At 37.5% G+C, this 17,576-nt stretch overlaps 1 protein-coding gene and 1 long non-coding RNA gene across 3 annotated transcripts in view; one reads left to right on the forward strand and one right to left on the reverse strand.

Annotated features, from left to right (window-relative positions):
* The window catches only part of mapkbp1 (mitogen-activated protein kinase binding protein 1), a 55,405-nt gene that overhangs the window by 34,574 nt on the left and 3,255 nt on the right, over positions 1–17,576 (forward strand). The window contains exons 10-29 of one of the 2 annotated variants that reach the window (XM_084097148.1): positions 495–632; positions 1,934–2,118; positions 2,340–2,431; positions 4,906–5,031; positions 5,116–5,186; positions 6,757–6,878; positions 9,906–9,981; positions 10,101–10,212; positions 10,289–10,352; positions 10,439–10,561; positions 10,657–10,790; positions 10,972–11,018; positions 12,036–12,263; positions 12,675–12,799; positions 13,204–13,343; positions 13,446–13,631; positions 13,726–13,801; positions 13,919–14,208; positions 15,153–16,199; positions 17,368–17,453. In XM_084097148.1, coding sequence (XP_083953274.1) covers positions 495–632; positions 1,934–2,118; positions 2,340–2,431; positions 4,906–5,031; positions 5,116–5,186; positions 6,757–6,878; positions 9,906–9,981; positions 10,101–10,212; positions 10,289–10,352; positions 10,439–10,561; positions 10,657–10,790; positions 10,972–11,018; positions 12,036–12,263; positions 12,675–12,799; positions 13,204–13,343; positions 13,446–13,631; positions 13,726–13,801; positions 13,919–14,208; positions 15,153–16,199; positions 17,368–17,453 — 3,468 coding nt within the window. The remainder of the gene's footprint in view (positions 1–494; positions 633–1,933; positions 2,119–2,339; positions 2,432–4,905; positions 5,032–5,115; positions 5,187–6,756; positions 6,879–9,905; positions 9,982–10,100; positions 10,213–10,288; positions 10,353–10,438; positions 10,562–10,656; positions 10,791–10,971; positions 11,019–12,035; positions 12,264–12,674; positions 12,800–13,203; positions 13,344–13,445; positions 13,632–13,725; positions 13,802–13,918; positions 14,209–15,152; positions 16,200–17,367; positions 17,454–17,576) is intronic. The other variant, XM_084097149.1, reaches the window with a different exon arrangement.
* Positions 12,133–13,334, reverse strand: LOC311072271. Its single transcript, XR_014603984.1, has 3 exons — positions 12,892–13,334; positions 12,679–12,762; positions 12,133–12,255 (listed from the first exon to the last, which is right to left on the reverse strand). It is a non-coding gene; the product is annotated as an uncharacterized lncRNA (long non-coding RNA).

Consider the following 17,576-nt stretch of genomic DNA (forward strand, 5'->3'; position numbering starts at 1 on the left):
CCCTTTTGGTTTGCTGTGTCTTTCTTTAGTTGTCTGGCATTTTGTGACCTTATCAAAGTTCCTGAAATACATCCACAAGTACAGGCCTGGATAATCAGTCAAAAAGAAACTGAAATATTGTGAATATAGTGTCAGCAAAAGGATTTTGTTGCACGATATGCGACAGACAGCTTCAGCCGTGACTATATTCAAAATACGGTGCAAAATGCCTTATTAATTTTGCGCAAACCGTTGTTATAGAATAGAAATATTAAAGACACACAAGTACTGTGATCCTTATTCTAGAATATACTGTTTAGTGCCTGTGTGTCATTTAGAAGGATATTCTCTGTATGCATAAAGAGGATCTGTCATAACGCCCCGTGCAAAATCATTGTGGTCTGATTTTGAATGCCACACTAGAGTAAATACACCTGTATTTGTACAGTATCGTATGCGTTTGTGTGATTGTAATGCTGTCAGGTTGAATATCATCTCCTTCCTTTGTCCTGCAGATGTACCCAGAGATGAGGGATGGAGAGCAGCCGCGTTTGTGTCCCGGGTCGTTCCTCAGCTGTTCCTCTGACAATACTATCCGTTTATGGAACACAGATGCTCAGAACACCACCCTCAGCCGAAACGTCATCAGCAATGTGAGTTTTGTAAACTCAAGACTTGCAATAAATCTAACCTGGAGTGTCTTTTAGATGTTAGATTCAAAAGTTGTTGTTTTTTTAAAGCACGGACACATTGAATTGATGAAAGGTGACAGTAAAGACATTTATAGTGTTACACAGGATTTCTCTTTCAGATAAATTCTGTTCTTTTGAACTTTCGGTCACACTTTAGATTAGGGTACAATTCTCCCTATTAACTAACTGTTAACTATAATTTTTGCCTCAATAAACTTCTAATTTCTGCTAATTAATAGTTAGTAAGGTAGTTGTTAAGTTTAGGTATTGAGTGTTTAAGGGATGTAGAATATGGTCATGCAGAATAAGGCATTAATATGTGTTTTTTATAAGTACTAATAAACAGCCAAAATCTTAGCATTATACATGCTAATAAGCAACTATTTAATAGCAAGAATTGAACCCTAAACTAAGTGTTACCTAACTTTCTATTCATCAAAGTGTCCTAAAAAGCAGCACAACTGTTTTCAGTATTAATACTTATAATGAGAAATGTTTCTTGAGCACCAAATCAGCCCCAAACTTTTGACCAGTAGTGTATTTTCTTTGGAAAGACATGCATCATACTTTGGTTGCTACTGTGAACTGATGCGAGCTTTAGCTACTATAGCCTCAAAAGTCACTTAGACATTTAATACACACTTCAAATGTATGAATATCATTGCATTAGATGATAAAATATGGGAACACTTTAGTTTGAGTTCCAATTTTCTCACTGTTAACTAGTTGCTTATTAGCATGCTTATTACTTGCATATTGGCTTTATTAGTACTTATAAAGCACATATTAAAGCCTTATTCTGTATGACCATATTCTACATCTATTAATCTTATCCAATACCTAAACTTAAGAACTATCTTATTAACTATTAATAAGTAGTAATTAGGAGTTTATTGAGGCCAAAGTCAATAGTGTTCCTCAAATTAAAGTGGGACCCAAAATATCATATCAAATAGCATTCATTATAAAAGAAAGTTAAAACAAGTACACTTTTCAAAGCAAAACTATTTAATGCTGTTCAAAATTAAAATGGCATATTTGGAAACTATCATTGTCAAACATTGGTGGAAGTTGGTTAAAATAATTGCAAAAACAGCACAGAATAGTTAATTCAGTCCTGAGAAACTAAATTTGCAGTACCACTTGCTGTGATACTTTATTATCTAGTATAACAATCAATATTCATGCATTTTATTCAAGTTTTTGTATCTGTATAAATTAAATGAACAAGTCACAGATTATCATTTCTTTCGCCACTAAAGGACCTCCAGAAGATCATTTATATGGACAACAACACCTCCACCCTGCTGGACACGGACTGCACCACCTCCAGTAACTCTGAGAAGGTCGACCCTCAGACCTCAGAGAACCGGACGGGCATTAGGGCCATGTGCGTGAGCCCAGACGGGCTGCACTTGGCATCAGGGGACCGCAATGGAACACTGAGGTCTGTTTTTCACATGTCTGTTTAACACTTCTACACTAATTGATTTTAGTTGATTGATCCTCTGAGGTTTTAATGGAAAGGTCGATGTGTGTTTGTTCCCATGCACGTGGGTAAAAAGCTACCCTTTCTCTGAAGGCTAGCCTATTTATAATGCGGTATAAAAGTATTTGCATTATACTTAAAAACATTTTTATCCTCACTGAACTACTGTGGTTTTCCAGAATCCATGATTTGGAGAGCATGGAGGAAATTATGGATGTTCAGGCCCATGACTCTGAGATCCTGTGTCTGGAGTACTCCAAACCCGAGACCGGTGAGTGCTGAGAACGCTGAGAACGGGTGTTTTCTTTATAGATCTGTAGCTGATTAAATCCTGCACTGAGGTGCCGCTTAATGCCCCAGTCAAGAGGAAGTGCTGATCCAGCTCAGATGCTCAGCAGATGCTTCGTAACCTTGGAGTCACCACATCACACGTATGCCAACAGCAGCGTTTACAGTTTAAACTTCACAGCTCGAACTGTAATCTGTTTAATCTTCAACTTGAAGTCATGTTTTCGATGTTAATATTCTTTCTCTTGTCCCAGTTTAAATGTGCAGGGACAACAAAAAGCAAGTCATTTGTTGGGTTGATTCCTAGTGGCGCAGAAATCAGCTTTAAGCTCTGTCAGTCTTTAAGCATCTGTAGCATGCTGTCGTTTTCCAGAGAAAATCATTTCTCATGCTTCACTTCATATGAACAACAAAAAAACAACTGTCAATGCTACTATTTTCTGTGGTAATCGACAGCATGCCACAGATGCTCTTGATAGAGCTTTTATTAGAGCTGGATATTCCTTTTCAGAAAAATTAAAGGAAATAAAGGCAGGTGTCCATTAAAGAGAGTAGATGCTGACGTGACAAGGTTTGAGGAAACTGACATTCCTGTAATAGTTGACTAAACAACAGTTGATCCAAAACAGCAAGATAATATACTTTGGAAACTGTCGGCACTTACAAAAAACTGTCCATGGTATAAATAGAATACCATGGTATTACCATTGTGATAATGTATTTATAATAGTATTTATTAATGTAATATTTAGCTTTTATTTTCAGTTTTCATTTTAATTTGAGTAATTTTGTTGTGCTTTTATTTTTTAATTGCTTTTTTATAAATAAAAATAATAAACATTTCAGTTTAAGTACTTCGCTTAAAACTTTTTACTTCAGTTATTTCATTTTTAGCCATATTTCAATAAATAATAGTTTTAGTTAACATTAGAAACAATGCTTTGGCCCTCCTTTAATGCAAGTCAATGGGAATTTGTACACCCTTATTCTTGTCTGTTATGTTGAAAATCTTGCCTCTAACCATCACTAACTAGAGTAGTGAACTTCTCTCAGGTTCTCTAAAGCTCTTGAGGCTCTATTTGAGGGCCGGGGTTTACAGCAGGTTTAGAGAGTCATTAACATGCCCTGTAAAGTGTGAAGTTGTGCTGTGCCTTAGCTGGTGGTTTATATCAGGCTCAAGGCCAGACACTAAGTACAGCTCGATGAGAAACAGAACATCTGCTAGAACACACATAGAGGTACACAATCTCGCTGTTTTGCTTTCCTTCTTCTCCTGATAGGGTTCTTTCAGTTTAATGGTCCATTGATCCCACCCACTATAACAAGCCAAAAATGGCTCCACATAATCAAATCTGCACAGTATTTCGACATTTTCTGCAGTGAATTGTGTGGAATGAATATAAAAAGGGTATATTGAAGTGACCAGAGTGTACTAAACTCATTCATTTTCAATATATGTTGTAGTTTAAGTGACAGAGACAAAGCATTTAAATAGCAAAACATGCTTGGATTGTACCTTTTATTGTAACTTTTATCAAAAATCCCATATATGAGATTGTGATAAGAAACAGTAAATAGAAGAATGTGCATGTGCAGACTTTTTCGTGTACAGCAAGTGTTCTTTCTTTTATGTGGATTCTGTGTGGTCCCAAATATTATTCGATACTTGAAATCTTATATAGTTCAAATGCACTAAACATTAGCACTGTTATTTCACTTCAAAAAAAACAATTGCAGCGGTAAGCTGTTCTATCTAATGGTCTGTTAGTATCTGGAATCCTCACAAGTTGCATTTTGATCAGCTTTTGCTTTGAAAAACATCACATTATCATTTGCGTTTCTGCTCTGAAGCCGTTATTAAGGGCTTTCAAAAAGGGAATCTCTTGATAGAGATGAACGCTTATTTTGACATGATCTGTCTCTTTTGTTCTGCTTAGCGTTGCAGAAACATCATGTTCTGTTCTCACACTTAACGAGGCATTTGCATTCTTTTCTTCGGCGTGTGAAGTCACACATGAACACACAGTGTTAGTGAATCAGCTTGTGGTGTGATACGTGTGAGAAGAAACCCAGGAGCGCAGCACAAGAGCCGCTCTCGTCACGGCTCACCAGATATTGAACTTTTTAACACTATTTAATTGCAGTTCTGCTGGTTTATCCTTACAGAAATGGTAATACCGGTGATGGTATCAGAAGATAATGCCATGGCGTATGGTATTAAATGAACACCATAATTATGTACACGACTAAATGTTTTTGAAAAAAGTATCTTATGCTCACTAAGGCTGCGTCAAAAATATTTGATGTGAAGTATTATTGCAATTTAAAATAACTGTTTACTATTTTAGTATATTTGAAAATGTAATTTATTTTTGTGATGGCAAATCTGAATATTCAGCATAATTACTCCATTTTAGAACATATCTTTTGCTCTCTGTATTATGTGTGTGTCTTTAGGGCTGAAACTGTTGGCCACCGCCAGCAGAGACAGACTGATCCATGTTCTGGATGCGGATCGGGAATACGGCCTCCTGCAAACACTGGATGAACACTCTTCCTCTATCACTGCTGTCCGATTCGCTGGTGAGATCTTGATTGCCTAGCCGAGATTTATTTAACAACTAATGCTGGAAGTGTTCATGTGTGACATCTTTGCTTGTTTTTCAGCTAATGAAGGGAAAGTCAGAATGATCAGTTGTGGTGCAGATAAGAGCATCTACTTCCGCACGGCGCAGAAGGTGAGATTCAAACTCAGTTGGTCATATTTCGATTTTTATTCTAATCTTTGCCATAATTCTGCTATTTTTATTGGCCTTCTCTAATGTTAAAAAGTAGCATTTCCCTCATTGGTCAGAAGTCAATGCTTTATACAATAGAAATTGTTTCAAAGCAGCTTCACGGTATTAACAGGAAGGTAACAGAATCAATGTAAACTTCATCAAATATGAGACAAATTCAAATTCTGTTGTAAAGCAGCGATAGAAAAACAATAGTGGCATTAAGGACCTCATGAAATTGAAGAAAAGTGTGATATACGATACGATAATGTACAAAACAGAAATTTAATAATAAAATGTAAAAATAAAACTCCTTAGTCTTTACTGTATGAATCAAATAAACACTGATTCTTATTAAATCTATAAAAGTTATTCAGTCAAAAGCAGTGATTTTCTCTTTGTCTTTTGTTGTTTGATTCACATTAAAAACACAGACAGCAGCAGGTTTATTAGGCTGCTGTCTCTTTAAGAGCTAATGCACAGATCCAAAATACTGTTACACATACTTTTTATTCCTCAACTGTTTACATTCACTTAAAACATAACCGACTATTTACGTGAATACCATGTCTTTAAGCAATAATTGAACATAATTTTGTGTGCATTTGACCATATAAGCTGTGGAAGAGAACTGAATTGGGGTCGCCCAATTGAATTGAACTGAATTGAACTTGCTATCTGAGTCAACATACAATTTTGTACATTTATGATATTTCGATAATTTCAATATATTGTGCAGCCCGATATAACTGTGTAAAGTTAATTCATTCTGAAACAAGTTCAGTTCAGTTATTAGTAGCTCTACTGAAGACAGTAATGTTGTTATTCAGCTCCGTTCAGGTCAAGATTTGTTCTCTTCCAGTTCAATGAGGATGAAACAGGATCCTGAGTCAAAGCTGTCAGATTCCTCAGGCCTAAAGAAACTGCTGCCAATGTTTCAAAGAACACCTGATTTAAAATAGGCACACAAGCACTTAACACCCTCCTGCAAATGAGATACCAACGGCCAGTGATTAAGTGTGAAACACAAACAAGCACTTTATTCGGAAGTCTAATATGAACACCAAGAAAACAGCTTTGAAGAGCCCCAGTATGTTTCTGAATGAACATTAGGAATTATGTATAAGAATTAAGATCTACTGAGATTAATCTAGAAAACATGGACATAATTAAATAAATATTGCCAAGTTAGAACTGATATAAACATCAAAATGGCGGAGAAGATTAAATAAAATAGTAGTTCATAGTAGTCTTCTGGGAGGTATGAAAAAATACTAGTTACTAATTAGCTAATAGTGAACTCCAAATATTCAATTGAGTGTTATTACTTTCTAATTTTGTAAATCATAATATGTTGTTCGTTAATAATAGTTAGTAGAATGCTTATATAGCGTCACTCACATGTTCCTGTGTAGACGGAAAAGTATTCTAAAGTGTTAATGTTTTTTTACATTATACACAACTGAATTTTGATATGTAGCGCTTGAATCAGTTTTCCTTGCTGAACTAATAATTAAACACCTCAAAACAGACAAAGGAGGGAACAGAGTTCACGCGTACTCATCACATAGTGAGGAAGACTACTCTGTATGACATGGACATCGACCCCACGAGGAAGTATACTGTTGTTGGCTGTCAGGATCGCAGCATCAGGTTTGTTTTCTTGTTTTTCTGTCCCTGATTTTTTTTTTGGCAATCATTTGTATAGTAATAGTAGTAGTATCCTGTCCTTTTGTGCATCTGCTAGTTAAGCCTGTCTTCCAAGAAATTCAGGCTATTATTTTGCTAATGTGTTTGTATCATTGCGCCTATGTGTTTTTGTATCTATATATACATGAATGTGTTTTGATTCCTGTATTTTTACAGTGTTTTGACTCATTTATGAAGGTATGATTGTATAGACAGGTGTGATGTGTATCTGGACCGGGCGTTACAGTCATCTGTAGCCAGGCTCACAGTGTTAGCAGATTATCACTCAGGTGTTTGCACAGGAGGATGGAATTAGAGGCTCGACTGGTTAATCCTGTCACATTTAGCATGTTCCATTTACCATGTGCATACGCATGCAGACACACACTCACACAAACACACTGAGTCAGCCTGTCTGTACTGTCTGAGACATCTGACCTGCCAAAATCATTAGACTCAATCTGATTGTCTCATCCTGTGATTGTCTAACTGGGTGACTGTCACAAAAACATGTCCAGGTCATATTTCAGCCTAAAATGAAAACTAAAATGATAATTTGCATATTAAAACAATTTTTTCATTATTAAATCATTATTAGTTTGTTTTTTTTGCATATTATAATTAAGCATTTTAGTGTAATAAAAAATTTTCTGTGAGGATCTCATTAAATTCTTATTGCCATAAAACAGTATTTTACCATAAATATCATCATATGTATAAATGTATAAATGTTGTTTTTCTTCTATATGTAAGATATATGAAATGTGTATGTATATGTATGTATATATATATATATATATGTATATATATATATATATATATATATATATGTATGTATATATGTATATATATGTATGTATATATGTATATATATAAGACTGCTTTGCTTTGCCATAACAGATATACAGACGTGGATAAATTTGTTGGTACCCTTACAGTTAATTGAAAAAATGCTTCATTCCTCCTGAAAACTGAATAAATTGTCTCATGTATATCTGCATGCCTTTGGCATGTCATAGAGTATTGCATAAAAGTGTGAAAAGATATTAATTAATGTTTATTCTACAGAGATATTCTAAAATGGTCTGGACAGATTTATTTGTTGGTACCCCTAGAAAAGAAATACAAATAATAGTATTATACTGACGATTCAAGCTAATTGTTTTGCTTGATTAGTATCACACATCTTCAATGGTCTTTAATCTCATTCAGCCTATTTAAATGGAGAAAAGTTTAGTCGCTCTGATTGTGTGCACCATAATGAACATGGACCAGAGAAAGCAAAGGAGAGAGTTGTGTGAGGAGATCAGAAAGAAGGGTATAAGACCATCTCCAAGCAGCTTGATGTTCCTCTGACTACAGTTGCAAATATTATTAAGAAATGTAAAGTCCATGGGACTGTAGCCAACCTTCCTGAATGCGGCCGCAAGAGAAAAATTGACCTCTGATTGAACAGAAGGATAGTGTGAATGGTAGACAAAGAGCCAAGGAAAACTTCTTAAGAAATACAAGCTGAACTCCAAGGTCTGGGTTCATTAGTGTGTGATCGTACCATCCGACTCTTCTTGAGCAACAGTGGGCTCAATGGAAGAAGACCCAGGAGGACTCCACTTTTGAAAGAAAAACCGTCTCAGTTGCAGCTCATGGGTCCTCCTAAAAGGATAACAGCCCAAAACATACTAAAAACACCCAAGAATGGCTGAGAACAAAACACTTTTGTGAGATTTGCCTTACTGCTGACTTGATCATTTTCAAGTTTTGAACTTTATTCTCCAGCATTGGCACTCTTTTCCTCATTGTGTTTTGTAAGACTCACTTTGCTGTCCCACACAAAAGGGCAACATTAGGAAGGAACCAGCACAGCGCATGACTTGCAACTGTTTTCCTTTGTCCATTCAAACGACAGTCGCAAATTCATTCTGCACTGTGGGCAAGAAAAATGCCAGGAATGTCGTGTATAATACAGCTGACCATTTAGTGCCTTTGTCTCATTCTCACTGGAAGCAGCATCTTTTCTATGCTGTTTGGTGCTGTAGCAATGAATGATCTTAAAAGAAGAAGGCCAGACCTATACAAATATATCAATAGAGTCAATAGCCACTGCTGTATGCCTGTGTACTGGAGCTCATTCTGGGTTTTCAATGCCTCTAATGGGCACAGACTCTTTTTGTTCCTCGTGTAAGTCATGTGAAGCCTGAGGGGTTCAATGGTTCTGCTCCTCCCAAAGCTGCCAGTGCCTTGTATGATCAGCTGTAAGGAATGACAGGTGGAGGCATGATGCCATAGCGCCTCCAGGTGGCTGAAATAGAATGGGGCAAAATACAATTCTGCAGCACTTTTGCCAGGTCAAAAAAGGAAGTTCCAGATTTAAATGGCCAAATTATATACTTTTAGATATTTTTTTTTCTCCCAAGGCTCTCCCAACTAAACCAATCATTATTTACACTAGTGTTCAAAAGTTTGGGGTCTGCATTTATTTGATCAAAAATACACTTAAAACAGTAAATAATAAATATAATTACATTTGTAAAAAAATAAATAAAAATCTGTTAATTTATTTTATAATGTAATTTATTTTTCAGCATCATTACTCCAGTCTTTAGTGTCACATGATCCTTCAGAAATCATTCCAATATGCTGATTTGCTGTACAAGAAAAACATTTTATTCCTATGATGGGGAAACCATAGTGCATTTTTTTTCTTCAGGATTATTTGATGAATAGAAGGTTCAAAAGAACAGCATTTATTTGAAATATAAATATTTTGTTATATATGTTTTGAATGTCACTTTTGATCAATTTAATGCTTTCTTAAAGGCAAAGAGCCCTCAAAAAAAGTATTAAGTTCCTAAATAAAAATCCCACTGACGCCAAACTTTAGAACGGTTATGTAGCTTTCCTTGATGTAATATATCTTTTCATTTTACACACTCTCTAACCCTCAGGCGAGTGTCACAGTCATGAAAGTTTCTGGTTCTCGTTTATTTGCAGGATCTTTAACATCTGCAATGGCAAACAGAAGAAGGTCTACAAGGGATCCCAGGGGGAGGACGGGACCCTTATCAAGGTAGGCAGACCCTGAATTATTATTAGTTCAAATATAATATATTATGGCTTAATATTAGTTCAGATAATGCTTTTGCTCTCAGTCATACAGTTATTAATCCATCTGAATGTGTTTATTAGGTTCAGACGGATCCCTCTGGTCTCTATGTGGCCACAAGCTGCTCAGACAAAAACATCGGCATCTTTGACTTCTACACTGGAGAATGTGTGGCCACCATGTTTGGCCACTCAGGTAAGATCCTTAAAAATGCAAATACGTTTTAAAACTGAAATCAAGTCTAAGCATTGTGTTTGTTGTCCTCTTTTAGAGATTGTAACAGGAATGAAGTTCACTAATGACTGTAAGCATCTGATATCTGTGTCAGGAGACAGGTAGGCGTTCTGAAATCATGTTTCTCAGAATCCATTTTTGACTTCATATTTGACATATCATATTACAATGTTAAATGTGTGTTCAGCTGCATCTTTGTGTGGCGGCTCTGTCCTGAGTTGACCATCAAAATGAGACAACGGCTCTCAGACCTGAAAGAGAACAGCAAACCTGTTCAGAAGACCCCACCAAATAAACAACACACACTTGGGTATAAAATAAATCACACTCATTAGTTGTTTTTGCAATTACACATCACCGTTTTGAGTTTTTATAATGTTTTTTTTTTTTTTGTGTATGTATCAGCACAAGGAAAGAAATCCACAGCGCCCCAGTCATTGGCACCATGTCATCTGACAGCGACAAAGACGTAGAGGAAGAGGAGGGCATTGAGGATGAAGATGAGATGTTTCCTCGCCTGTCATCTGGCGAAGAGACAGGTAACGCATCTGACATTCTCCAGCAGTCTTAATAAACTGGTTTGGCTAGTTCTATATTTTACATCCGTCTCTTTTGGCTTGGGTAGGATCACGTTGTGTGATTTTATTGGGCGAGACTTCTTCCAAATGTTTATTTTAAGCTTTATGGGCTTCTAATATTCGTGTTTGTTTCTGTTACAAGGATCATCTGAAGAAAGTCGCAATACTCTTAATTCCCACATGAAGAAGGTAAGAAAGTCTAAAGCCCTATTCGGATGGTAATTGTTTATCATGTGGAAGTCTGTAAAAATACATTTGCATGGCACTTCAGTGATTAAACTCGTGCATTCGGATGGCGATTTATTCACGGTGAAGGAGCGAGTTTTGTGATCCTACGAACTTCAGTCGCATGATTGTCTGCTGTAAATAAAATGTCATGTGCTTGGAATAAAAAGAATAAATACATATTTAATTTAATAATAGGAAAATAATGTCCTATTTATTATTTTATAATTTAAATGTCCTATTTAAAAATAGAAAGCCAGACATGCTATATGAAATCTCAAATTGATGGATGTCATTTTAAAAATATGGAAATTAGAGGAAATAAGTTAATGCAGCCTCTTATTTACATGAGGTAAACATAAAGCTGCTTGGTTTATATTTTTAATGCATATTATAATTGTATATAATACATATTTAAAAATTGTGTTGCATATATTGCTGCCACAATAATGACCCATTTCAAATGTTTACGTGCTTTGCTTTCTCTGTCTCCTTTTTGTTCTTAACAGCTCCCACTCGCTGAGGTGGAGCTGTGATGAAATATTGTTCTTGTAAATACTTTCCAGCATTTTATTAATAAAAATGTACGTCTTTAAAATGCATACAAATTACAGTTAAGCACAACAGTTATTGTACGGTGCTCTGCAGTGGTCAAAAAGGATTTAAACTGTGAATTTCCAAGTGGATTCAGACGGCATTTAAATTACCACACGACCTTGGTGTTTGTCAAAAAACAGTAGGTAATACGGCTGGGGATTTTAATGTGGGTGGTGGGAGAAAAACACTGACATTCTGGATTTGGACAGCAATAAAATCAACAACTGGCCCCTGTAAATGTTGAAAATACCTTACATCCCCATGAGAAACAATTACCATCCAAATGGGGCTTATGACAATTTCACATCATTTTAACTTTGACTCTCTCATTTGGTTTATTTCTTCTACATGCTGCTCTTTAACACACCTCTTCTCTCTTCTCAGCAATCCAGCAGTTGTGAACTTGAGGGTTCAGGTCCACGGCCAAGGCGGCGCTGGTCCAGGCGAATGGGCAGTATGGATCTGAAGGTGAAGTCCATGCTGGACCTGAGGCAGCTAGAGTCTTTTGCCTTGCCTCTCTTCCCCAGCAAAACCCATGTTCATAAAGATCCTCCACCACTTAGGAACCAGGAACTGGGCAGCACCATCAGTCTTCAGACCATAGCTGCATGGGTGAGATACAGAATCCTTCAAAGAATAGCTATAGATTTATATGAAAATAAGCTAAACATACGTATACACTTGTATCTTTGTATCTAATGTGATATAATGTCCAATATAGTCTCACAGAGCCAGACTTGGGCATAAATCTGTTCCACTTTGCAGTTTGAACTGACCAAAAACAGTTCACTTTTTGCATGAAATTTATAAAATTGACAAATTTATATAAAAAAAACCCCAGCATTCACCAAAGTAGAATTTCATTAGAATAATTCTGTAGTCTCTGCGACAGGTTGTAGTGACAACACAAAAGACATGAGTTAAATGAGAATCAAAACAGCTCAAAATGTTTATGTGTGTGCTTCTCAATGCAGACCTTTTTGTCTGTTCTGTACCATTTTGACTTGTGTATATTCTCTGTAGGTACCTGAAGAGAATGGACCAGGAGAAAAAACACGTCCTCATTACATTCAGCTGTCTCCTCAAACTCCAGAGACAGAGGTCCTGTATCCTGAGGGATGTGAAGATCAAATCAATCTTGCGGGCAGGTCAGTTAAAAAAAAAAAAAACTTCTCACCAACTTATTTTTATGAGTCAGTGTTTAATCCACACAAAAATGAACATTCTGTCATTTACTCACCCCTATGTAGTCCCAAACCTGACTTTCTTTCTCCTGCGGAACACAAAAGATGATATTTTTAAGAATGCTTGGAACAAAAACATTGGAGCCCGTTGGAGACATTTCTCAAAATATATATATTTTTTAATGTACCACAGAAGAAAGAAAGTCATGCATTTTTCAAACAACATGAGGGTGAATAACTGATGGTGGAATGTCCATGTTTGCCTGGATTGTTCCTCGTATTGTGCAGTTCAAATACGATGATCTAAAACACCCAGCTGAGATGATCCTCAAATGTCTGTCCGCTCCCTTCTCTTTTTTTGTACATAGTGAGTATCAGGTGAAAAAGTTGCCCCATGTAGTGAGATGTCCTAAAGCGAACTCTTGTCCTGAGAAGCAGAGTCCAGACAGTGCCTGCTCTATGGATTATTCCAGCAGTCGTCTCTCTAGCCCCGAGCACCCTGGAGAAGGTAGAGAAAACTAAACTAGAAGACAGTCATTTTGTTAAAGCAATAGATGCAATGGGTCCTTGATGAGATAAAGGATTGTGTATTTCTATGTGTTCACTGTAGACTCTGAGCCGACTGAGCCACTGAGTGTAGATGGAAACTCGTCAGAACTGGATATGGAAGATCTTGATGAGGAAGAGGAGGATAGTTTGAGAAAGAATGAGGTTCAGACTCCTGTACATCAGACCCCAGACCAAGAGGCCTTTCTAAAGAAGCATTTTGCAAACCTGTCAGACCTCAACAAACCTGGTAGGGTGTTAGTCATGTTCACAATATTCAAAAACAAAATTGTCTTTATTGTAAGAATGAGTTCTCATACTTTTTTTTTTTTTTTTTTTGGCAGCAAGTCCAACCACACTAAGTCCAAATATCTCTGACAGCATGTCATCGAAGTTCCTTTCTCAGAACTCCTCTAGCAGGTAAGACAGTCACCCTGTGAACAAATCCCTTTCAACTCTGACTTCTGTTCCAAATGACATTTGGACTTCTGAGAAGAAAAACATGACTTTGCTCTTCCATTTTTATTTTTTTTATAGAACTGCATTCTCATTCCCCATAAACAAAAGCACTGACAGTAAAACCACCAGTGGAGTGGTGCGGCCCCTTATCTCAGAGGTACGGCCCCTCATGGAGAATAAGAGTCCAGGCAAACAGCAGGAATCCCAGGGCTCTGAGAGGACAACAGGTCAGCGTTTAATCCAAAAGAAACGCACACCTATCATGGACTCCCGCAGACTGATCAGCCCCGTTGCTAAAGCTGCCGCAAGTTACAACAGTTCTGCGGGCATGAGGAAAGCTCAATCTATCCACAACATCTCCTCAGAGGGTAAAGCATCCACGAACTTGCGCTACAGAATACAGGATTTTGTTTTATATTAGTTGCTCCAGGGAGTCTGTCCCTGTATAGATGTATCTGAATGGTGCTTTTGTATAATGCTTACTAAAAAAAGTGGTTAAAAGATAACCTAGTTGGGTGATTCATGGGTTAGCAGCATAAGAGTATGTACAAAAAAAGAAAAAGAAATATATTTTAAAAGGAAGGAAAAATCTAGTTTGAAAATGTCCAGGTCTTAGAAATATTTTTTTTGTATTTAGGTTGCCTTCAAGAAAAGTTTCAGTTTACTTGATGGTGTAGCCATTAACTAAAAAGTTATATCTTAAGTGATATTTTCCTTACAACTTATAAGTGCACATGTCTTAATAATTATTTCCGAAATGGGTTTTTAAATGTATTTTTGATCAGATTATTAGATAGCACAAAAAAATGAGTACTAATATTCATACTACCTTTGTGCCCTTGAGAAAGGTGTGTAACCCTAAAAGCTGGAAAATACTGCAAGACTTTTGCTTAGATTTGTGCCCTTATTTGCAGTGTGGTGGAGTCAACACTTCTGCAGATTTTGCCCAGTTGACAGATTTTGCAGAAAATCTCAAAGTGTATGATGGGCATTATTTTGAGCCGATTTTAGATCACACATTGTTTTCATTTTCATGCGTCTTCTAGCCGGGTATTGTATAATCCTCAGTGGTTTAGTGTATGATGCTCAGTTTTTCTCTGTTACTATTTAAAGAGTCAGCAAGTGTATGTTGACTAGTGTTTTAAAATCTGTTAAAGTCGTATAGTGTTTTCCAGCCTTAAGTTGCTCAAGGGGCATTTTCTTTGTAGTAAAAATTATTTGCTATAATTTTTTTAAGGCTTCTAAATGAAGAATAACTTGGAGATTTTTCTTTTCTCACAATAATCAACTGATCCCTCCCTCTTCTGATCAGCTGACATTGTCCAGATATCCAGTCGTCCTTCTAAGGAAGTCCACCCACAGCCTCAGACCTCTGAAAGACAACGGCGTTCCCTTCCCACCGTCCCAACCACCAGCCCCACCACTACCCTGCCCAGGGACATCACTACGCCTACGAAGTCCAAATCCCGTTCCTATATGAGTCCTACCACTAGCTCTATGGCCAAGATTTCCCGCTCTGTTTCAATGGGTGACAACTTGAATGTGGTGGAACTAGGAGAAGACACAGGATCTTCAGACCAACGCAGGAGCTCAGGTTCTGACTGTTCAAACCCTCGGAGCTCCTCCCAGAGCAAGCCCACCACTCCTGTTACCCATGTGTCTTCCTTTAATACTTTGGCATCCCCTTTTCCAGGCCCCTACACACCCCATGCAGCAGTTATACCCACATTGAGTGCTGGCCCAACTGGAAACTCTTCCTCTAAAGGTCTCCAGGTCAAACTGACCGGCAGTTCTCGACCCCTGCTCCATATAGACATTCCCAATCCGCTTCCAGATAAACTCTCATTATCTTCCCTCTCACCGAGCAGCAAGAGCCCCAATCTTGTACAAAAGGAAAAGGATTCCTTGAGTAGAAACCCAACAACTCCTCCTTCACTTCCTGGAGCAGTTCACTTGCCCAACAGCATCGTACAGCCGGTCACAGCTGTTGGTTTGAGCCCATCTGAAACCCCAGACCAGATTGAGCTCAGTATGGTACTTATTCCCAGCCAGACCACAAACTTAACGGAAGATGAACTTCACTCGCACACAGAGCCAAAAGAAGAGGATATCCCTGAGGCTGAGTGCTCTCCCATGAGTCAGAGCAGCACAAGTCTTCTACAGTCTTCCTCAGGAGCTCAAGACTCAGGTTTGCTGGGACATCAGTCTTCCCTCATTCCATCTTCCATTCTGCTACGACTTGGGCTGTCTAAACACATGTTTACCAAAGGGCTCTGGCCTCGCTCATCCTCCACCTCCTCCATCACTTCTTTCATCTCCTCTTCACCCTCTTCATCCATTAATCATTACCACCTGCAGGGTGAGGCATGCCCTTACTAACACTTGCTGTAACATCCACCCTCTAAACCAGTGGTACTCAACCAGTTTATGGGCCAAGTTTACACATTTAGGCCCGGTTTCACAGACAGGGCTTGGATTAAGCCAGGATTAGGCCTTGGTTCAATTAGGACATTTAAGTAGCTTTTATAAACATGCTTTAGAAAAAAAAAAACATTACTGATGTGCATATTAAGATATGTCAGTTCAAGTTGCTTTCAGTTAAAACAGCTCAAACATTAATTTTAGTCTGGGACTAGGTTTAAGCCTTGTCTGTGAAACCGTATTTTACTTGCTAAAACATTATTCATTAAACCAAAGGAATGGATGATCCTCAAAGCATAACTGTAATTCATAGTGTAAAGGTTTATGAACATACCACACTTAACATGCATGCACGCAATAAGCTTTGTTGGAACAACATTACTACCAACTAAATATTGCCCTCAGATTTTATATTTATAGCAAGGAACAACATACCTATCAACTGATTATTGTCCTGATTTTAGGGTACTTTTCTGCAGAGTTAAGCTCTATTAAACCTGCCTGGAAGATTCTAGTGATCTTGAAGACTTTGATTAGCTGTTTCAGGTGCATTTAATTAGGGCTAGACCTAAATTCTTCTGGAAAGTGGCCCTCCAGGAGCAGGATTGGACATCCCTGAGTTAGGTCAAGGGTGTCCAATACTTCTCCTGGAGGTCTACCTTCCTTAGTGTTTAGCTACAACCCTAGTTAAATATACCAGAACCCGTTAAAGGTCTTTGAAATTAAGGTTGGGATTGGAGTTAAACTCTGCAAGAAAGTGACCCTCCTAGAGCAAGATTGGACCTGGAACAACATTCCTACCAACCAATCATTAACCTCTGATCTTTAACGTCCTGAAACAATTGTCTTAAGATCATCATCAATTGTTTCCCTCCAGTTTTAGTAAGGGTTAGGGTTGTTGTTGTTCCAGGAAAATCAAATAATGTTAATCCATGTCATACTTCTGTAAATCACTTTGTGCTGAGTACCACTTCTCTAAATCATTTTCAGTGCCTTATACTTCTCAGTTTCACTCTTTTGTATGCTCAGTCAAAATTGGATGGTTTTGTTGCAAAGCTCATTTTAAGACTCACTATGATTAACAGAGTTCGGTTTCTCTTTTGCAGACACATCTCTCAGTGTGGATTCTTGTAGGCTGGTTGCCAATGAATTGCAGAGCAGTTTTAAAAGAGCCTCCTACCTCTACAAAATGGTAGGTTTTCATTAGGTCACATTCACATGTAATTGTAGAGTAGGCTGCACTTCAGCCCACACGTCTGCCTAAAATGTTTTGTGCGGCTGACTTGACTCTAACTTTGCATATGTGTGCGCTCCT

This window comes from Abramis brama (assembly GCF_963993115.1).
Source record: "Abramis brama genome assembly, chromosome: 21".
Classification (NCBI taxonomy): domain Eukaryota; kingdom Metazoa; phylum Chordata; class Actinopteri; order Cypriniformes; family Leuciscidae; genus Abramis; species Abramis brama.